The 21,879-nt window shown below is 46.9% G+C and overlaps 5 protein-coding genes across 7 annotated transcripts; 1 reads left to right on the top strand and 4 right to left on the bottom strand.

The window, feature by feature from the left end:
• Positions 1 to 128: 128 nt before the first annotated feature.
• Positions 129 to 2,396, bottom strand: Ufsp2 (UFM1 specific peptidase 2). The gene is made up of 2 exons (XM_017178761.2): positions 2,282 to 2,396; positions 129 to 2,222 (listed from the first exon to the last, which is right to left on the bottom strand). Exons 1-2 carry the CDS (start codon positions 2,318 to 2,320, stop codon positions 438 to 440), a joined length of 1,824 nt encoding a protein of 607 aa, XP_017034250.1. The 5' UTR covers positions 2,321 to 2,396; the 3' UTR covers positions 129 to 437.
• A 609-nt stretch (positions 2,397 to 3,005) lies between these two features.
• dop (microtubule-associated serine/threonine (MAST) protein kinase dop) lies at positions 3,006 to 13,158 on the bottom strand. 3 transcript variants are annotated; one of them, XM_017178717.3, is made up of 11 exons: positions 13,017 to 13,158; positions 10,587 to 11,408; positions 9,658 to 10,199; positions 9,045 to 9,598; positions 7,709 to 8,954; positions 7,196 to 7,592; positions 6,769 to 7,133; positions 5,548 to 6,705; positions 5,186 to 5,486; positions 4,183 to 5,124; positions 3,006 to 3,776 (listed from the first exon to the last, which is right to left on the bottom strand). In XM_017178717.3, exons 2-11 carry the CDS (start codon positions 11,269 to 11,271, stop codon positions 3,598 to 3,600), a joined length of 6,369 nt encoding a protein of 2,122 aa, XP_017034206.1. In that variant the 5' UTR covers positions 11,272 to 11,408; positions 13,017 to 13,158; the 3' UTR covers positions 3,006 to 3,597. The 3 variants fall into 3 exon arrangements, with proteins under 3 accessions (XP_017034206.1, XP_070140950.1, XP_017034205.1); XM_070284849.1 differs by having other exon boundaries at positions 12,911 to 13,017; XM_017178716.3 differs by lacking the exon at positions 13,017 to 13,158 and adding an exon at positions 12,342 to 12,867.
• A 346-nt stretch (positions 13,159 to 13,504) lies between these two features.
• SCCRO (defective in cullin neddylation 1 domain containing SCCRO) lies at positions 13,505 to 15,014 on the bottom strand. The gene is made up of 2 exons (XM_017178682.3): positions 14,758 to 15,014; positions 13,505 to 14,526 (listed from the first exon to the last, which is right to left on the bottom strand). Exons 1-2 carry the CDS (start codon positions 14,758 to 14,760, stop codon positions 13,660 to 13,662), a joined length of 870 nt encoding a protein of 289 aa, XP_017034171.1. The 5' UTR covers positions 14,761 to 15,014; the 3' UTR covers positions 13,505 to 13,659.
• Positions 15,015 to 15,179: 165 nt separating this feature from the next.
• LOC108083051 (T-cell immunomodulatory protein) lies at positions 15,180 to 17,222 on the top strand. The gene is made up of 2 exons (XM_017178679.3): positions 15,180 to 15,514; positions 15,575 to 17,222. Exons 1-2 carry the CDS (start codon positions 15,319 to 15,321, stop codon positions 17,173 to 17,175), a joined length of 1,797 nt encoding a protein of 598 aa, XP_017034168.1. The 5' UTR covers positions 15,180 to 15,318; the 3' UTR covers positions 17,176 to 17,222.
• A 161-nt stretch (positions 17,223 to 17,383) lies between these two features.
• On the bottom strand, positions 17,384 to 21,484 carry AGO2 (Argonaute 2). Its single transcript, XM_017178678.3, has 8 exons — positions 21,344 to 21,484; positions 21,189 to 21,281; positions 20,019 to 20,731; positions 19,848 to 19,936; positions 19,185 to 19,794; positions 18,089 to 19,102; positions 17,648 to 18,018; positions 17,384 to 17,578 (listed from the first exon to the last, which is right to left on the bottom strand). Exons 1-8 carry the CDS (start codon positions 21,357 to 21,359, stop codon positions 17,488 to 17,490), a joined length of 2,997 nt encoding a protein of 998 aa, XP_017034167.1. The 5' UTR covers positions 21,360 to 21,484; the 3' UTR covers positions 17,384 to 17,487.
• Between the last annotated feature and the right edge of the window lie 395 nt (positions 21,485 to 21,879).

The raw sequence follows: 21,879 nt of genomic DNA, 5'->3' as shown, positions 1-21,879 counted from the left end.
AAATTTGGCCCATAACTTCTTTAACTAATTCTACAGATATTCAAGTCGGGCTTTTTTTAATTCATTAAGCTACAACAAATTTCAACCTTACCCCCTTAAATTAAAATAAAACTAAATACAAAAATAAATATTTCGCTCAAATCATTTTTATATAAAAATTAAAACTAATATATATAATTTTTTTGAATTTTAAGCAATTCCAATTAAACAATTAAAGCCGCTCAAAAAGCAATCTATAAATCGAAAAGCTCTAAAAAAGTTTCTATTGAAAAATCGTTATAAAAATTGCTCAATTAGAGACATTCAACCTATTAAAAGTTGCTCTGGAACTCCTTGGGATATTTCTTAAAAAGTATACATACATATATCAACCGGATCCTAAAATCCCATCTAAGAGTGCAATTGGAAACATATTACCCTCCTTGCTAAGGCAGAACTCAATACAAGATCGGTCTTTGAGGCATACAGAGATTATAGTAGCTGCCTTTGGTCCAGAAATCCATGCCCTTCCATCCACACCAGCCCTTGATCTGAATGGTGGCCAGATCATCGGCGCCTGTATAGTGAGGATCTAGAATCAAGAACTTCACCTGACCCGTCTGCACGCAATAGTCAACGCCGATAATGGTGTGGGCCAGCACACCGCCACCGATCATTACGGGCGTGCCCTGTGTCTGGAAGTGCATGGCCAGCTCGGAGGCAACGGTGGCCAGTTCCGCGCCAGAAGCCACATGCAGGATCTTCGAGTCAACATTCAAGAATCCCTGCAGACACATGCTGATCTCCGTGGAGCCAATCCACTGGGAAGAACCCACAAAGGCGGCCGGCTTGTCGTTGATCTTGTGCAGATATTCCTGCACCTCCAAGTGCGTCGGTATCGGTGCATTCGTATAGCCCTGCAACACGAACCAGGAGCAGATCGTCTGCAGGGAGCGGTAGGCGCAGCCCCAACCCTTATCCTGCACCTGTTGCTGCAGGTAGTGGTAGTAGTGGTAGTTTCCATTCACTAAGTACTCCTTGCCATCGGTCACGCCGCTGGGCCGGACTCCAATGTGTGTGTTCATCAGTGGTGTCCATGGAACATTCTCCTCCTCATCCAGGAATCGCATCTGGTTGGCCCTGCGGAAGTAGGGACGGCTAACAGGCAGAGCAAACTGTCTGTGTAGACGCTTGCGTCTCTCCTGCATATTCGGATCGTCATCACCCAGATCCTCGAGATATGCACAGCTCACAAAGTGTCCAAACTCCTGGGGATAAAAGTGATAGCTCACCGGGACCAGCAGCTTGCCACTCTCCGTTTCGGTTAAGTGCTCGATCAGGCTCAACTCGAACAACCGAGAAGCCCGGCAGATGCTCTCGATGAGCACATCGTACAGCCTCTGAAGTTTGGTTTTTCTGCACAGTATGGCCATGGCTTCTATCTCCAGTGGAACCTGGACGCGAGTCTGCTCTTCGGTGGTCACAGCAATGCTGAGAGCCGGATGCGGCGGTGAGTTTCGAGTCACGGGATCGCGGCTGCGAGTGCGCATCACGTCGATGGGAATCACCTCGTAGTCGCAGCCAGTGGGAGCCAAGTGCTTCACTGGGGTAGCAGCTTTCGCTGATTTCTTCTTGTCAGCCTCCTTTTCAGGCTGTCCGGGATTGGGAATGGCGTCTATAAGATCCTGAATCTGCGATTCACCACCAGTAAACCGCGTGTCCAGTGGACCACAGCTGCTGATAAAGATCTTGGTCTGTGGGACATTAAAAACCAGCGAGCCATCGGCCACCCGCTTGCGCAGCACATGCATCTCCCGTGCCACAGACTCTGGCGTGGGTGCTGTCTGTAGGTAGAAGCCGCACTGCAGCCGAGTAAAGCAAAAGTCACTGTACAGCTGCTCGGCCTCCATCACCTCGTAGGGCACCTCCTCCAGCTTGCCGTGCACAAAGAACGAGGCCCGCATGCCCACCAAAGTGCCCAGCTCGCACTGCAACAGGATGGGATTATCGGTGATGTCCACGGATTTGATGACCTCATTTAGGTGCGCCTCGCCATCGCTGCAGTCACCGAACTTGACCAATCCACAGAGATCCAGCTCCGCTGGGAATCTGTGCTGGATCTGCTCGTAGTTCAACTGTCCCAGACTGGACTCAATGTTGAAACTCAAAAGGAGTAATGTCCCGTCACCGTAGAAAACTCCATACAAACAGCCGCTGCACTGCTGCTTTGTTCGCTCCAAACGCTGAAATCGGAGAGCTCCGGATTAGGAATCCTCGATCTAGGACATTGTGGGAACATTACCTTGAGGAGGAATGCGGAAATCTTCAGTTTGGGCAGCATATTTCCGTAAAATAAACAAATTGAAGACGAAGTAAATGCGGCAATTGCAATTGCACAGCTGGCAAAATGTTTATCGATAGCGATAACACTGGCCTTGAACCTATCGCCAGGGGCTTAGAGCAAAGGGGGATTGATGAGTAAGCCTCTGGAAATTTAATCTGAAATCTAATCCAGCTCAATTTATTTTAGTTTTTAAATTAATTTTAATGGCTTATGGAAAATATTGCCAAAAATGATTAATTTAAATGCGAAAAGCTGTTCTGAGTTAGTTTTTATAAGGTAAGTAAATCAAAATACGTAAATAAGTCTAATAACTCTCCTGCAGTGTATAACTAATTTCTGAAAAAAAAAAATAAATATATAACTTAGTTAAAAATGAATTAAATTTAGCTCAGAAAGCTGCTCTGTGATAGTTTTTATTAGTTAAACAAGTCAGTATATAAAGTTTAAAAATTTAAAAAAATAAATTATTTCTGAATTTTTGAGAATGATGTAAGCCCTTATAAAATGTTGAAAAAATTGCTAATTTTTTCTTTTCTTTGAAAAATAATTTAATTTGAGTTAGATTCTAGCTTCAATTTCAAATGTGAAAATATAATTAAATTAGAAAAAACCTTTTTGCAAAACTTAAAAATATTCCCTTCACTATAATCCCTCATCCCACAAATATAAAACGTTTTTTTTTTTAATACACACACACATATATAACACATTTATTTAATATAGAATTTTATATTGCATTCTCGGCATAGTGTATAGATTCGCAAAAAATGTTATAAACGAGACACGAGCTCCACATGACTCTCCTTCTCATCATCATTCTCCCTTAGACAGACTCCGTTCATCATCCGAAGTCCACAATTCGTTAATATTCTATTAATGTTTCACATTTATATACAGTACATAATTGCGTGGGTGCCTCTTGGAACTGGAATTTCGTGTTCGTTTTTCTCTTGTGCCTACTATAATTTACACTAAGAATTTGTATTTTTTTTCAAGCGATTTTCCTTTATGTTTTAGGTTTAAGTTTTGACATGCTACAAGCTACTGGGTTTCAAGAATTCTCTAATTAATTTGCATTGCTAGAGCTGTGTAAAAGCAAGCTTACATCGACGAAAAAGGAGTTTAAAACGCAATCCCTTGTTATATTAAATATATATATATATTGAATTCCTGCGGCTGTCTGCTCCTTGCTTCTCCTTAATCTTTTGTGTTCCAAAGAAGATTGAAAGTTAAACGCGGAACTTGAAGCACAAGCATCCGCTGCTGCTCTGGCGCTACTTCCTCTGCTTGGCAGCAGAAGTGGCTGCTGCTGATGCTGCTGCTGGTGTTGCACCCGTGGAGTCCTTGCGTGGTCCCGTGGTAATGGTCACGCTGGGACTGGCGGGCTTTGTCGTTGTCATCGAAGTCTTGCAGCCACTGCTGTTCGGGGGCTTGGCTTTGGTTGAGATTTTTCCTGTAAAGAACAATTAATTTAATTTGTTTATTTAATTAATTACAAATTTTATTTAATTAATTTAAAATTTTATTTAATTAATTTTAATTTTGTTTTAACTCGTTAATTAATTAGAATTTATTGTAACTATTTAATTATTTTATTAATCTGAATTTATTTATTTAATGTATTTTATTTTTATTTAATAAACTTTAATTTTAATTAAATTATTTAATTAATTTTATTTTTCATTGAAATATTTCATTAATTTTAATTTTCTTTAAATTAATTTAAATTCTAATTCACTTTTTTAATTATTTAATTTATTAATTAATTTTTTAAATATTTAATTTATAAATTAATTATTAAATAAATTTTTAATTATTTAATTTATTAATAAATTATTCATTAATTTTTTTACACCCACCTAGATCTATCTTCTTGGACTTGCCAGCTGGCTCCATCTCTGGCTGCTCGGTGGCCTTTACCTTTGTGGGCTTCTCCAGGGTTTGCGTGGGCGAAGATGATGTGGACTCACCCTCGGCATACTCCTCGATGGCGGGCATAAAACCCTCGGTCAGGCAACTGCTGCTATCCTGAGTGCTGCTGGTGGGCGAGTCCTTTTCCTCGGCAATGCGCGGCAAGGGTTCACAGTTGGCCAGGGTTACCTCTGCTCCGCTTGTGGTTCCTGGTTCTCCCTGACTTTGCCTCTGAGTTTCCTCCAGCGGAGCTGCCGCTGTCACCAGCTGCTGCTGCTGCTGCGTTTGAGCTGTGCCTGCTGCTCCTCCTCCATTGGCGCCAGGCGTTGACCTCCAAGAGGTAGCCACCACGCGCTGTGTATGCGTCGCCTGTTTAATGGGCGGCGAGCAGCAAAGTGGCGATATCTTGGTCTCCGCACTGCGCGGATGCAGTCGATCCGGTGACAAGGCTCGCCTCAGCAGCGGCGAACTGGGCTCCGCCGACTTGGTCCTGGCGAAACCACCCTTCTTGCTGTTCCCACTCACCCCTCCCGCCTGCAGCGTGGGCAGGGTACTGCCCGGGCTATACGACTGTGTGGTATTTGAGGCGCCCGGCTGGTGCCCAACTAAAGGAAAGGCCAGGGGCGAGGGAGATCTTGTAGGCGACGAGGGCAGCGGCGATGGTGAAGGTGTTCGAGCCAAAGGCGACAGCGGTATGTGACCCACTGACTTCCGGCGATTGGGCAGCGAATTGTTACTCGTGGTGTGGAGGGTCTTAAGCCCCCCGGCGGGATTGCTAGCATTGCCACCGCCACCGGAAATCACAGCAGTGGCCGCATGCAACTTGTGCTTGAGACCATGGAGGGTCGATGGACGCTGATACAGCTGGGGAACAACGCCAGTGGGTGACACTAAAAGACAAGAAAGATTTTATATACCAGTTAAAACTGGAAAATGTAATTGCTTTCCCACCTGGCACATTGCCCACTGAAGTGGGACTACTTCCAACGACGGCTCCCACATGGGGCAGGAGAACCATCTGCGTGGGTGGTGGTGGGGCAGCCACAATGAGAGTTGAGGGAGCTGAAGCTAATCCTGCATTAGAGCCACTCGAACCGGTGGGTGTGTTGGGCGATGAGGATGAGGGCGAGGTGGATTGCGAGGATGCCGAATTGCCTGCCGACTGGCAGCAGCTGCTGCTGTGATACGAAGAGTCCAGCGGCGACAGATTCCGGGCCGAGGGAGTGGTGGGTGAACTTGTGCCCGCCGAGAACTATACAAAAAAATTGGGGAATATAAATGTAAAAATGATTATTATTTTTTGAACAACTTACCTGCTGCATTTCTGCATTGGCACGCTTGCTGCTGATCCTACGAAACAGCGAGGTCTTACGCTTCTTGTCGTGCTCTCGCTTGGTTTGCTTCTTCTGCCGATTCAGCCCCTTCTTGGCCAGCTTGCTCTGCATGAGATCCCGCTTACGTCCACCGCTCTGGATGCTGGTGTGCTCGAGGGGCGTGGCCCTTAGGGTTACATGCTCGCCACCGCTCAGAAGCAACTGCAGCACTTGAGTGTGGAATAGTCCCTGCACTGCCTCTCCATTCACATGGGTAATGAGATCCGCTGGCCGCAAGCCCGCCTCAAAGGCGGGACTACCCTCATCCACAGCCATCACCAAATGGTGCATCGTATAGAAATCTGTGTCACCGTAGTAAACCCTTATGGTGTGCACTGTGAAGCCAAAGCCGCGAGGTCCGCGTCGTATGATAATCGGTGGCTTTAGATTGGTCACCAAGGGCGAGAGCTCCCGGCAAGGTGAGGTATCCCTGGAGCTGGCCGTGCTAGAGCCATTGCCACCGCCTCCAGGAGATTGAATGCCGCACAGTTGAGCGGCCAATTGACTGTTGTCCAGCGATGTCATCAACGAGAGACCCAAAGCGGAGGCGGATTTAACTATTGACCTTGAGCGATGATGCTTCATGCTGCCACTACTGGTGCCGTCCATGGACTTGGGTTGATGCTGCAGGGCCAAAGGAGATTGCTCCCTCGGCAGGTTCATGTTCTCCGTGGAGGAGCTGCCCGCTGATATAGTTTCATCTTCAATGGAGATGGAGAAGCGTGGCAAAATATCCCGGGCACAGACACCCTTACGCTTGCGGTTGATCTGCGGTGAGAAGTCATCGCTGTCCGTTTGCGAGCTTTCCGGTGTGCTGCGTGAGAAACTGCTAGCTGTCGTCGGCATCGGCGGAGTGGCCACCATGGCTGCCTGCGTTTGGAAAGGCGGCGGAGTAGCTGGCGTGCTTATAATCGTGGTGGTATTTGGGGGCATGCTATGACGCTGTTGGAGACGCTGAGTAGGTCCCTGAGGTGGCTGCTGCAAATAATGCTTCAGCATGCGCAGCTCTGCATCATTGCCAATGGTGACATTATGCAAGAGCTCGGGCAAGTAGTCGGCATCCGGGGTGGAGGGCACTTTCAGGCAGCTAGAAGAGAGCTGCGGAGAACAACAGGGATTATAAGTATGAAGGAGACACAAGAACCCAAGATAAATACTCACATCCAGCTTACGCAATTGGGGAGTATTCAGGAATTTGTTGACCACTCCCTCATTGGAACCAGAGCCTGAACCTCTGCCGTTTCCGCTTCCGCTTCCCCTTCCTGTAGCCAAGCCCGTTTTCAGCTTGGGCAAGGCTCCAGTTGAAGAGACTCCCGGATTGGGTAAGGGATTCTCCTGCGCCCGCGAAGGCAGAGATGTAAGGGCTGGTGGCTTCCCTCCATCCGTGGCCGTTGCATGTCGTGACCAGCTGTAATGCTGCTTTCTATATTGAGGCGTGTACGAGTTGAAGCTGCCAAAAACAGGCGTGTCATCCGTATCGTCCGTGTCCTCACCACCAAGATCATGATTATAGCGATCCATGCGAGCTGTTTAAGCAAAAAATGTATCTTTTTTCTAAAAGGATTTTTAAAAATTGGTTAATACTCACTATCAAAGTAACTGGTATCATCCTCGTGGGACAACTGCGGCACAAACTCCGCCTTCTGGCGCAACAACGAGTTCCAGTCCATCCCCAAAAAGTACTCATGCTCCTTCATCTCCAGGGCTCCTGTTTGTGTGCCCAAACGATCGCGGGGATTCTGCTGCAACAGCTGCGAAATAATGTCCTTTGCCTCCGTTTGCACAGGCCAATCCTCACTGTCCGGCCACTCGATGTCATCGTTGACGGTGTGCGCAAATAGCTCTTCGGTTGTCTCGCCAAAAAATGGCACACAACCGATGAGGAATTCGTAGAGAATAATGCCCATGGACCACCAATCGACTGGCTTGCCATAGCCCTGACGCAGGATCACCTCTGGGGCTATGTACTCGGGTGTGCCATAAACCTTAAAGGGGAATAAGTCAAGTTAGCTACCTTAAAACCTTCTGAATTAAGAGTCCTCCTTGGTCACATCACAATGTCACCTAGAATATTAATGCTTAAGTGGATTGAATGCCTCACCTGCTTGTCAGAAAACTGCCTCGTCTCCGAGTCAATGTAACCCTCGTACAGATTGGTGGCCAGCGACATGAGACCCATCTTGGAGAGGCCAAAATCGGTGAGCTTAATGTGACCCAAGGCCGTGATTAGCAGATTGTCCGGCTTGAGATCCCGATGGACAATCCCGTAGCTGTGCAGATACTCCACGGCTAATACTGTTTCGGCAAAATAGAAGCGCGCCATGTCCGCGGGCAGCGGCCCAATGTTCTTGAGCAGCGTGCCACAGTCGCCACCCTCCACGTACTCCATCACCAGGCAGAGATGCTTCTTCGTCTCGAACGAGCAGTACATGCTGACCACAAAGGGATTGTCCGCGAACGAGAGAATGTCGCGCTCGGCAAACACCTGTTCCACCTGGTTTCGCAGGATGAGATTATTCTTGTTGATTTTCTTCATGGCAAAGCGCTGACGGGTGGTCTTGTGCTTCACCAGATAGACGGCTCCATAGGCACCGTTTGAGATCAGCTTGACGATGTCAAAGTCGGTTTCGTGGGGTGAGGGTTGCTGTTGTTGTTGGGTAGAGCTTAATCCTCCAGTAGCGGTGCCTGCTCCCGTTCCACTGCTGCTGCTGCTTGTTCCTGGCTTTTCCTCACTCAATTGACTCACGGCCACGGCAAAGGAGGGAGCCGTGTCACCCGTAGCCACTGGCGTCTGAGGCGGCTGTTGAGGCGTGGCTGTGCCGCTGCCCGCATCCAAAACAATCGAATCCAAAGCCAAACTGCTCAACTGTTTGGCTGCACTTGTCAAGGGGGAATTCAAAAGCAAACAACTTCCTCCAGGCTGCGTGGGATCCGCCAGCACGGTGACCTGTTCCGAGCACATTTGCTGCGTCTCTCTCAACTCCTGCTGCAGCTCGGCAATGGGATCCCGGTTGAGGCCCAGCTTGTGTATGATGTACTGCGGTATATCCGCCTTGATCACCGGCATGGCCTTGGCCTGACCCTCGGCCGCTTCTAGCAGCTCGTAAAACTCCTGCGGATCGAATTCCAGGCATTCAAGCAATCGAGCCGGTCGCGAGATGATCAGCAATAGCTTTTTGATCACACCGCTTAGCTCGGCGGCTGCCTCCGGTGACTTCTCCTTGGTCTCCACCAGCAAACGCTCTAGGTTCTCGCTCAGCTCATAGAAATACTGAGAGGTTATCAGCTTGGCCTCTGATTTGTGCAAACAGTCCCTGGCCATTTCCAGCACCTGATGATGCACGAACCTAAAGGGTGTAAATAGGTTTTAATTAAAGATAATTCCAAGTTCTGATTCCCTGATTCATATCCCCCCTTTAAGCGAAAGCTGCACTCACCGAACTATCGGCTGCGAGTCCCTAAAACTGTTGCAAGCCGCACTCTTGTTCTCGTTGATGAAATGCTTCAGTCGCTCCTCCATCTGCTGGGTGGCCTTGGGAAAGCGTTCTTTGTACAGGGTGTTCATCACGGCTATCTCATTGTCCACAATCGGCGAGCGTGATGGACTGGAGAGCGACCTAGAGCGTGGGCGAAAGTAGGGCGACATACGTCCACCACCAGGCATACCACTGATCGAGGCGGAACTATTGGCAGATCCTCCACCAGCCTGTTGTTGTTGTTGCCCACCGCAGGCGAGGCTCAGTTCGGCGCAGCAATTGACACAACCCGCTGCTGCAGCCGCTGGAATTAGTTTCTGTGGCTTCGGTGGCTGAGGCTGCTTCTGAGACACTGCCAAGAGCAGAGCACAGTGCTTGGTACAATGCTGCTTTAAGTGCTCGGCACAGCAGGCCCCAGCGGCCACGGCAGCGGCATCCGCCTCCTGAACGCCGGGCGGAATGTTGTTGTTGTGCGACGGCAACTGGTTGAGACCCTCCTGACTGGAGCACTGAGACTGTTTCGCAGAAGGAAAGAATATTATTTATTTTCTGCAAAAATATCCCTTAAACTCACCGATAAATTGGAGCTGCCCGGTGTGGTGCCATAGCCAGAGGAGGGCAGCGAGGCCACCGACCATCGGCGTCCGTCCACAACCCCCCGGCAGGAGGCTATCCTTTTGATCGGAGCAAATGCAAATGGCATGGGCGAGTTCAAGCGCGGACTGTCCATGGGACTGGCCGAGTATGGGGAATGGGCTCGTGATCCCCCGGCCGCTGCAGCTGCCACGGCAGCCGCATTCGTTACCAAGCTGAGGCGATGGTGAGCCACACCACTTGACGAGGAATTGCCAGCGGTAACACCACCACCACCACCTCCTCCTCCAGAGCCCCGCATCACGACGCCATGCAAAAGATGATGATGATGCTTGCCGGCCAGACCGATGCCTGCACAGCTGCCGGATCGCGAGATGTTGTGCTGGCCCAGGGTCAAGGAGCCAGAAGCCTGAATCGGTGGCTGTGGTGGGGCGGACAGCTCGTGGCGGAAATAGTTGCCAGTGAGACAAGGCGCAGACTTGCCCAGCGAGGAGTGGCGCATGCGCAGTAAATTGGAGGCTTCTGCAAGTGGAAATTATTATTGTCATAAATATTTATTTATTAATAAATTATTCTTAACATATTTGTATTTTTAGCAATTAGATAAACAGCCAGACAGACGGATGATGGATGATCAAAACACAAATATAGATGTAGATATTATACAGATGCTAATTTGTAAAACACATACAAAAAAAGGCTGCTGCTTGTCACGCCTTTAACTGTAACAGCGTTAAAAATAGCCCGCAAACATGCGTTGTTCACGCTTATATCGTAATAATATTGTTGATACTGAAGGGTTTCCAAAAGAAAGCCGAGAATTCTTACGTTAATTCAGAGCAAAATGCAATTTTTAAATAAAATCTAAAAAAAAAACTACAGAAAATTATATAGCAATATATTTCTTACCACTACTAACTGCTCGCAGCGAGTTGGTGTGCTGCTGATAGGAAATCTTCCGGAGCAAGGCGGTGTATCCTCGCGAGTGCAGCGAAGTGGAACTGCCAGACAGACCACCCGATGAGCTCTTGGTTAGATTCAGATTTCGCATCATCGAGGAGCCATTCGCGGAGCTGTCATTGTGGCCAATGGACAGCTTAGCGGGTGACATGGGCAGCAATTCCAGACCGCTGCAGGACTTGACGCTGCTGTTGCAGGAGGATGAGGCGGCGGCCAGAGCGGCAGCCGCCATAGCTGCCTCCTGGTCAGAATCGTCAAAGATGAGGACGCGTGCCGAGTAGCTCGACTGCGGACGTATTCGCGACAAATTTGCCGTGCTCAAATGCCGCTTGGCCACTGGACTGCCCGAGGTACCAGCAGCAGAGGCAGTGGCATTAGTGGCACTGGTGGTGCTACTGTCTGCGGACACGGAACCAGAGATAGACATGGCATCAATCTCGCTGGCCACGCTCCGGTTGATGAACTCCTGCTCCTGCTGCTCATCGCCCTTCTGCGGTGTAGAGGTGGATATCTTGCTGCCCAGAGCGGCAACGCTGACTGAATGGGACGATGACGATGACGTTGAGGATGACGATGTTGTTGGTGCTGACGCAGCAGCAGCGGCAGCGGCAGCTGCCTCCTGGCGCTGGCTCATGATAACGGGCTTGGGCTTCGTTTCTCTCGGTGCTGGGATCTCTTAGCAGGCGGCTCCCCGCATGTTGTGGTTCTTAATCTCCCGAGCGTTCTTGCTACAGGTCTTGGACATGGCGTTGTTGTCGACGGCGGCGGCGGCTGCAATAAGGAACAAATTAATTAGCATACGAATGGCAAAGCGTTTCCCCCAGTCCAGTTCCTGCCCCGCCGCCACTTGGCAATTGCTTCCACACACAAACCAACCCCCCAGCTAATTAATCTCGTTGAGTTGTCACTTTGCACGAGCCGAGCAGCAGAGAAAAAGGCAATATAAATAAATAAATCTGTTAAAAGTGGAATGGAAATAAATTGATATGTATTACAACTACATATACATCATAATGTATGTATGTACGGAAGCCTTCGCCCACTTGGCTTTCGGGGTGATATAGCCCAGAATTTCCACAATGAACAGGTGCCCGCGGAGGCTGAACAATGACTCGAGCTGAAAGGGAGCTGCTTTCATCCAAACGAATGTCGTGAGTGTTTTGTGATTATACCCGGAGAAAGGCCTTTGTATAAGCAGGGGCGTGGCGGTATCAATAAATTATTCAATCAGCTGTCGTACACTTTTTTAAACAGTTTTTGTGTTTTGTTTTGTAAGAAATATGAATGTACTATAGTTTATACTGCCACTTAAATGTTTTTTTTATTTTTAAATTTTTGTTTTATAATTATTAAATATCTAGACATCTTAAATATTTTTAAGGACACACTGACAAAATTAAGAGGAATAATGAATAATTTATGGTGTCAGAAATGGCTTGTTTTGAAAGTTAAATATTATATTCATTTTTTTATGGAATCAATTTAAAATGTTGCACAATTTTAGTAGTAGTTTAATTTAAATATCAATAAATAAATAAATAAATAATATAGTAAGAAAAATAATAAATATTTAATTTGAAAGGTTGCAAATGGATTTTAAACTTTTGAACAAGTGTTTTCTTTTTTTAATTTGTACGTAAATATGTATATCTTTAGAGCTTCTTTACCAAGATTCCCTAAGTAGGTTTATGACCCGTTATTTACCCTTTTGCCAGCTCAAGAAAGGGGCCCCTAAATTATCTGCCGGATTATCATCTGCTTGGGGATCGGGATCTATCACGCCGCTGGAAACGGGTCGGGGCTATACGGGGGTATTATAGCTGCTGGTCGCGGTCGCAAATGGTGCTCCGAGGTTGTCTCGACGTTGTCGTAGTCCAACTTGTGCGGTTATCAGCTCGCGTTTGTTTTCGTTTATTTATTTTTTATTTTGGTTTTAGTGGCATTTATTTACACACTAATACACACACACACATACTCAGAGAGAGAGAGACACGTCTGGGGGGGTATTTGTTTAAATTTCGCCCACTCGAGGGCGAGACGCGCGAGTTATTCACATGATAATTGGATTCGCAAACACAACCGTCCGCTATTTGCTCAGATTTGATTATATTGTATATGGCACAGAACCCCAGCACCAGCACCAAGGGCAAAGGATTTTCGAGTCCAAATTAATGACGGCCAGAAAGTACAACAACAACAATGCCGATAGCCATGACAGACATACGGGCCACCCACACACACACACCCACAAAGGCAGGCACACACACACACACCGATTACGACGGGGGTTCGGCTCGGGGCAATGGCAATCCAGTCAGTGTCGAATAAGAAGGCGATTTTTCACTTTAATCGTACGGGACACTCGATTTGGCACCTTACATTTTATACGCAGTATGGGCGCTGTGGCTAACACACACACACACGCGTGCCTAGCACGCCTACGATGGATATTATTAAATATTTTTAACAGCGAAAAAATCGTTGCAACAATATCAATCAGCCGAACGGTCACACCGCTAGAGATGACACTCTTGCCCGATAGATTTTCAATACTTTGGAGCTCGTGAGCAGAACTGCCATCCTTTGCACTGATTTCTTGCATTTATTTATTGTTTTAATTTATATTAAAAAAATATGTTTGGGGTTTTGAAAATGGAGTGTTAAATTAATAGAAAAATTTGTTTAAATATAAGAATATTATATTCCTCTATAGGTGATAATAAAATATTTATTCTAAAAGACAAGACTATTCAAGAAACATAAACAAGAAAGGAAGCTTACTTAGAAAAACCGAATATGGTATACCCTTGCAGTTCGCTATATAATTTAAAATCATGACCGCCTTACTCAAAAATAAACACATTGAACAAAATTTACATTTACTAACTTTATTTATTTATTACGACGCTTTTATAGAGAAAATGTAAATTTAGCGGCCTTGCTTAGTATCTCCGTTATTTAGAATAATCAAGATAAAAGCAAATCTATTATTAATGAGAATACAATAGGTTGTAACAATTCGTTAGCCATAATTCATGTTTGTACTGTGCGAGGTCTGGTACGCGCTGGATATGTTCTTCTGGGAGCTAGAACTCGAGCTGGACTGCTGCTGGAAGCCGGAACCCGGCGAGGAGGGGTCCTCCTTCAGATGGTTATTCTCCTGGCACCATTCAACAAAGTCGTCGATTAGCACCGGCCAGGCGCCCTCAGAGTCATAGTTGCTCATCCGGTCATCGATGTTGGTGGCAAAGTCCAGCAGCAGGTTCCAGGTGTCCCGCGAAATGGCACGCTTGTGCTTCTCCTCGAGGAACTGGCACCAGATGTCCAAGAACTTGAAGCGCCCGCTGAGCACAATGCACCAGTAGGCAATGGCCATGTCCAGGTCGATGCCCTTCTGGCCCGGATCCTTGGCATAGTTGAAGGTGAAGTGATAAAAGTCCTTAAACTTGCCGGCATCGTTTAGCTCCTGCTCCAATAACGGCAGCTTGGCCTTCAGCTTGTCGATGCTATCGATTCCCAGATCGCACATCCCGTTTATGAACTCATCACGGGAGAACTCGCACTGCACTTCGGCGTGGAATTTCCACGCAATGATCAGCACCAGCTTAGAGTCTGGCTTCAGGTCTAGGTCGTCCAAAAAGTGGATCACGCCCTGCGAACCGATCTTGAGCGGATCGCTGGGGTCGCGATAGCGCACGAACAGCTGCTCGATGCGCTTGCGGTCGAGCTCCCGGTAATAGTACTCGGGATTCTGGAAGTAGTTGTCGCTGGCCAGGTCTAGCTTCCAGTCGTTCTTTTGCAGGCAGTAGATCGCCGTCTGTTCGTCCGTGCGTGTCAGCGATATGAATTTCTTCACCTTCTCGCGGTGCTGGCTGGACTTGAGTTTGTTCTGCAAAAAGATGCAGATAATAGTGACTAATTAGTTACCTTCGAAACTGAGGATTTGGAGCTGTCAAAAAACGAATTGCATAAATACAACGAACGACAAGCTGGCGATGCAGGAAGAAGAAGAGGCTGCGCTGTAGACAAAACAAAGCGGCAAACGCCACTTTCTCTCGCGCTCTCTCAACTAATTAATGATTGGCCAGTGTATTTAGCAACAATTTGCAACGGTACTCACCATTGTTGTGGTAGTAATTGGTTATTATTTGTTTATTTTACGGGGACACAAAACTTTGTTGGAAAACGTTCCAACTGCGGGGCGCAGGTGTTGGAAAACGCAGCTTGACTTGACTTGGCGTAACTAAGCGCTTAATTCACGCGATTTTAATTCACTTTGTTTTTGACAGTCGTTTCTTGGCGTAAAGGGATTCCAGTTTATACAATTTTTGTTTTATTATATTTTATGACTCCGATGTAAACGAAGGCATATTCGATGAATGAATCGAGTAATCGAATGCCAATGTATCGAAATCGCTACTAAAGTAAAACTAATTTTAAATTATGGCGTTTCCTCTGCAAATTAGCTAATTTACAATTAAATAAGGAAAGACAGACTATTTTTATTTCTATTATTCTATTTCTGACTATCCTGGCAGGTGGAAAACTGCTTTGGTTATCGATAACACGATTTCTCCCCTGCCGTCGAGTTGGCAGCCCAACATCTGATTCACTATTGATTTTTGTACAAATAACAAAAGAAACGCAAATCGTTAGTGTAAAAAAAGCATAAAAAATTGGCATGGCGAAACACAGCACGCTGCTGCTGGTGCTCGTGCTGGTACTGGGCTGTATAGCCAGCCACGCCAGCGACATCACGGACAAGGTATTCGGCACCAACAAAGAGGGCATTGTGGCTGCCTTCGGGGACTTTAATTCTGATGAACTGACGGACGTTTTCCTCATACGCGATCAGAAGACGCTGCAGATTCTCTACGGTAGGTGATAATGACTGTTCAATGTACAAATACTACAGCTTCATTGCCATCTTTTATCAGGGCACGATACAGAGCCCTTACTCGCCGCGGGACCCTACTGCCACTACGCCGATAAGACCATTGTGAGCGTAATTCCCGGAGACTTTGATGGCGACGCACTGATGGATGTGCTGGTTAACCTTAAGGCTAGCGGGAGCGATACATACGATGTGCTCGTTAACTGGGGCAACACCACCGAGCTCATATGTTCCAAGGAGCCACTATTCAGGAGCAAGGGCGAGGTTATGGCCCTAGATTTTAATCGCGACATGATCATCGATCTGTATGGCTTGGACGAGAATGGCGTTCGCACTTTTTGGATATTCAGCAGCAGTCGACAGCCGCCGCAGGTGGTGCACCAGGCGGAGCCCACGGAGATCAAAGGCAATTCGCTGAGCATTCCCAATGCCAACGCCTATCTGGATCTCAACGAGGACTTCCTGGCCGATCTGTTTCTGCAGACAAAGGACTCGTACGAGATCTGGTATGGAATCGATGAGCCCGACAAGCAGGAGAACTTTAGCTATGACCACCAGATCAAGTTCCAGCTAATCGGCGAAAAAGATTACCAAGTCGGTCAGGCCGTCTTCATGGACTTTGAGCTGAAGGGCGTGCAGAATATTGTGGTGCCTTTTTGCATCCACTCGGGCTGCCGGAACTCTTCAATTATCGTGCACAATGGAAAAGATTTCCACAATCTTCATGTCAACTTTCGCGACCCTCAGGGCGTTACCTGGACGTTTGTGCCGCCTGTAGCTGATGATGTCTACCTAAGGACCATTACGGCCAGGAGCGGCGATTTCAATCTGGATGGTTATCCGGATCTGCTGGTTACCCTGCAGCCCCTGAACGTGGATAAGCCAGTGACGCAGACGTTCCTGCTGGAAAACGTGCCGTGCACTGTGTGCGACAAGCCGCTGAAGCGTACATTCGAGGTGCGTTGGAACGCTCTGTCGCCGATGGGCAACCATACAGTGGCGGGCGCCTTCTATGATTTCTACCAGGACGGCGTTTTGGATGTGATACTCACCCGGAAGAATGATCAGGGCAAATATCAGCCCCTGGCCTTCCGTAACACCTTGGACTATGATGCCAATTTCGTGAAGGTGATTGTACTGACGGGTCTGGACAACAAGCAAAATCCAGAGCGACGCACTGCCTTGGGCAGGAGGCAGCGCACATATGGCACTAATTTGCCAGGACCCCGCATCACCTACAGCACCATCACCCAGGACGGGGATCAGCAGTGCGGTAGCAGTGTACAACTACCGCAGGCCTCCTACTTTGCCCTGCAGCTGCCGTACACCTGCTTTGGTCTGGGGCGAACGCCGAACTTTGTGGACCAACTGGTCGTTGGCCTGGGCAGCAAGTTTCGGAACTGGACGCAGGTGATACCCAATTCCCAGATGATTGTGGTGCCAAAGCCACTGAATGAGCCAACACACTGGAAGGCCCAGCTGTTTGTCACGCCCAGCAAACTCATTCTAATGAGCGTGGTGGCACTGGGCGGCACTTGTCTGGTCATTGTCCTTATCATCTTGGTGCTGTACATCAAAGAGAAGCGCGAGGATAAGCAGGAGCGTCTGCAAGAGTCCCACAGATTCCATTTCGATGCGATGTAAAAGGGTATCGCCAAAACTATAAATATAAACTAAGTCTAACTTTATAATTCCTGTTTCAGTTGAGTTTTATTTGTGATTAATGAATATTTAAAAGGTTTATTCTTTGTTGATTCCTTTAAGAGCATTTTCATCTCACTTTAGAAAAAGAAAATGCATTGAAATATATAATTTCAAGGCTCAAAACTCTTGAGGGAATCCACAGAGTACATCCAATATAATATATGTATTTATATGGTTTAAGAAATGTGATAAATCAATAAAGAAATATAATAAAAGAATAAGAGAAGTAGGCTTTCGAGTTTCACTCTTTGCCTAGACAAAGTACATGGGATTCGTCTTCATAAATTCGGGCACAATCTTTCGCTTCTCATATTCCTTCTTCAGATCCAGGAACCGGCTTGTACTATTTAAAAAAACAGTGAAAATTAATTCAAAGGAAAATAAACTAGCACTGGAAAACTGCGAAACTTACCCCGTTAGATAAACACGTCCACGGGCAGCCACCAAGTGGGCCAAGTAGGCCGGTGCTGGATACGAAACGGAGCGATTGCATCGTGGAAACATGTGGCAGAGATTGTAGGTCAATTGCTGGAGCAAATCAATATCTAGATTGCCTGTATTCTCAATGACATTGTAACGCGTTGGCTTGGCGGTACCCTGGATCGACTGGTGGCTAACCATGAAGAACTGCATCTCGTTGGGATGCACAATAGTGCGATCGACCACGGTTCCAGGGTCCACATTATTGAACTTGTTGTACTGCGAAGGCTCGCCGTTCGGGAAGAAGCGAGTGTGATGGCGCTTAACCACAATAACGCAGCAAATTTTTGGATTGATTTTCATCTATAACACAAAAGGGGTAAAGGTAAGAAACGAATGATATCAAGTTTGCTGAATCCAAGCCTAAACTCACCTTGGCGCAAGCTGCCTTTACGCCTCTCAGCTCCTCGTTCTTAATTTTCGGAAATTGTCCATCACTCACACCATCACGATAGTAGAGAATGTGCTCCGGATACGACTTGCAGTACTGGTAATATACACGCAAATGCTCCAAGGTTATGGACTCCATATCCTCGATCTCCTCCAAAGCCGAGCGCTGCAAGCGATACTGCATATTGTAGGCGGCACCGTATTTATCGTGCGAAGCAGCCACGCCCACCACGCTCGGAATTTCACGCTGATCCGGGGACGGGTGGGTGACATCAGCGCCCAAAAACATGGCATTCTTGAGCATGGGCTGACGAGGATCATCTTTAAGCTTATGATTGATGCCATTCAGCTTGGAGTTGACCTTCAGCAGGATGTTGCCAATGGTCTGGGGATTTAGCTTACGCTCCACGGTAAACTGTTTGATGCACTGCGTCAGAATGCCGTGCTGCAGTTCGGCCTTTTGCTTAATCACATCGTAGGAGGCTCCGTTCTGCGGTATGATCACAAAGGCCAGATCGCACTGGGCCTTCTTGAGATCCCCAAAGCAAGCGTCCAGATTGCGCTCGTCCGTGAAGGTCCTAATTTCAGCCTTGTCGGCCAGGCTCACGCTCACCGTCTTGGACTGGGAAAGCATTTGGCGCTCAAAGTCGCTCACCTGGTTGTAGTGCATCTTACGACCGTACGGCGGATCAAAGTACAGTATGGCCCACTTGTGAGCCTTGGGCTTGGGCTCCAGGAACCGCATGCCGTCCATGCGCCACGAACCGTTTCTGACCGGGCACCACCTGTTGCCCTGATACTCCAGCTGCGGCGGATTGAGAATGCGAGTGGACACAACGATGAAATCATTGGCAATGCGAATGCCAAACCGGCTGACGGTTGGGTCGAGATTGTGCTCAAAGAATTTAAGCAGGTTCATGATCTTGGCCTTGCGCTCATTGGTCGAAGTGGCGGCGAACCTGATCATATTGGCCACCTGCGTGGCCCCATCTTTGCGCTGCAAAAGAACAAAATATAAATGTAAGTAGAAGGAGGCTAGAGCTGGAAATAAATTGAATCTCAGTGGACAAAGAACTTACATTCAATGCCTGTCCAGCCTCAATGCGACAGAGCTCGATGGGTACCATAATATTCTTCATGGGAGGTCCCACATGCAGGCAGTGGAGTTGCGGAAACTGCAGCTGGTAGTTGCGTTCCTTGAAGTAATTAGCAATGGTGATTTGTTTGCCGTCGGCCTCAAATGTCTGGCTAATGGCCGGATTCATTGAAAGCCCGTTTATTTTGTAAACTCGAGGCGCCGAGCCAAACGCTTGTGGCGGCGTATAAACTACATTGATGCCCTTTAAGAACGGCTCAATGAAGCGACGCGAATTACCCAAATTGGTGTCCCGGTTGATCTTCGCCTTCAGGCCATATCTCTCCAAATACTCGAGCACCGGCATGGCTATCGGAAAGGACTTGTGCGAAATGTCGACGTTCAAAAAAGGACGATCGCCCAGCATAAAGGCCTGATAAAGACCAACCAAAGCCTCATAGCCATCGTCTAGCTCACGACGCTGGCCCGGCTCGGACATCTTGAAGAAGGAGCGTCCTGCCCGAATGGACTTGCTGTGGCATGGCGCGGCCATTACTACCTCGAGGCACTGCATGGCCCGCATAGGTTTGTCAAAGATTCGATCAGACATATAGCTGGGAATTGATTGAATTTTAATATTGTCCAGTACATATTTATCTTTACTAACTTTCTCAGCGAGTTTAGATCGATTTCCAAATCGTTAGTGGCCTTGATTTCCACTGTATACTTCAAAGTGCGACCATGGGCATCTGTCACCTGAAATGCATTCAAGAAGAGCACTTAGAATAGTTCCAAAGTTCCTCTCATCTTAGGATGATTCGCTTTTTAAAGTACTTACAGTCACTTCACCATTAGGTGTCTTAGTGTTCAGCTTGTCCGCCGAATAGCAAGAGGCTCTGCCATCAAAGGCGGCAATGGCTCCGCCCAGTTGATTCACGCGGAACTGCTCGAAGGCCTGTCTGTAGAACTTCTTGGGTCGCTCTGGTTCGATCTTCACATCGTAATGGTAGGCCTTTGCTGGCATTTTCTCCATGTTTATGTCCAGATAGTTAACGGCCACCTGGCCGGGTTTGCCGATTGTACCACGTTTGATAGTGCCGGCAGGCTGCGGCGGCAAGGCGACTTGTTGTTGAGGCGGTCCACGAGATTGGTAGGAACCCTGACCCTGTCCCTGCTGTCCACGTTGCTGGTAGCCACCTTGCTGTTGCTGCTGTGGTGGTCCTCTGGACTGGTAGCCACCTCGCTGTTGCTGCTGCGGTGGGCCCCTGGACTGGTAGCCCCCTTGCTGCTGCTGCTGTGGTGGTCCTCTGGATTGGTAGCCACCTTGCTGCTGCTGCTGCTGTGGTGGGCCCCTGGACTGGTATCCACCTTGCTGCTGCTGCTGCTGTGGCGGTCCTCTGGACTGGTAGCCGCCTTGTTGTCCTTGCTGCCCACGCTGCTGTTGAGTTCCCTGCTGTCCGCCCCATCCTTGGCCTTGTTGGGACCTTTGCTGTTGCTGGCCACTTTGGGTCTGCCATCCGCCCGAAGCAGCAGAAGTACTCGGGCCAGAGCCTGTGGTTATCAAGAGGATCAAGAGCTAAATTTAATGCCTGCGCGCCTTAAAATAACGAAAAATGCTCTAAAAAGGCAACGTATTGTGAGATTTTGTAATAATAATCTCTAGCAAGCTAAGAACATCATCTCTTGGGGTTTAGTTTCCGCTGATAACAAAGTAATTGGGAAAGGTTATCAAACCAAAATAAAGTTTGACTTAATTAATTGTTGTTTTTGTGTGCGGACTATACATATACACATGTACGAACGGATGATGTGTACCAATAGCATTTTCCAACAGGTTTTTTCACACAAGTGCACAAGTGATTTCATCAGAGTTGCATCGAAGTTGGTGATTCCCCCTTAAATAAGAAACTTCTGGAACAACAATACTTACGACCTGAATGCAAATACGAGCTATCTGTGTGTATATGTATGTATGTACATATTTATATATGCATTTTCTTGCACTTACTTGCTGGTTGACGTTGTTGTTGTGGTTGTTGTTGTTGTGCTGGCGGAGGTGCAGCAGCCGCAGGCTTTGGCTTCTCCTCTTCTTGCTTATATTCTGCGGTTACAATTGAGTATTTTCATTCCTTAAATATTTAGCTCTTGACCTTCGCCACTTACTGTTTTTCTTTCCCATTTTAAATTTGGAGAATTTACCACGGTAAATTTACTTTTCAGTTTTCAGTTTCTTGTTTCTGTTTTCTGTTCTTGTTTCTTTATGCGATGTTTAGTGATGGTAAAATGCCGATGTTGTGAAAATCGATTTAGCTGGAATCGAATTTAGTGCGATGTTTGTTATCGATATGCATGCTAACGGACTAGGATAATCAAAATCGGCGCGCGTTTAAATTAAAAATGTTCAAGGAAAGTAACATAAATAATAAAATAAATATTTAAAAAAATATAAAGTATTCAACTAGCTTTAAAAATAATACAAAATAAATGCTTCGGGTTTGATAAAAACTTTTCCTGATGAAAGCAGATAAAAATAAGCTGTATATTTATAAAAATAGAAATAAAAATATTATAAAAGTAATACGTTCTCATTTATGTATATAATTTATTATTCCTGAAAAATATATAATTAAAAAATGAAAACAAATCGCATTTTGCTGCTGTTGTTATGGTTCGTATGAATTTTATTTGGAATTGCACTT

This window comes from Drosophila kikkawai, chromosome 3L (genome assembly GCF_030179895.1).
Source record: "Drosophila kikkawai strain 14028-0561.14 chromosome 3L, DkikHiC1v2, whole genome shotgun sequence".
Taxonomy (NCBI): Eukaryota; Metazoa; Arthropoda; class Insecta; order Diptera; family Drosophilidae; genus Drosophila; species Drosophila kikkawai.
The sequence above is the reverse complement of the archived record's forward strand: the minus strand, read 5'-3'. Positions and strand labels throughout refer to the sequence as shown.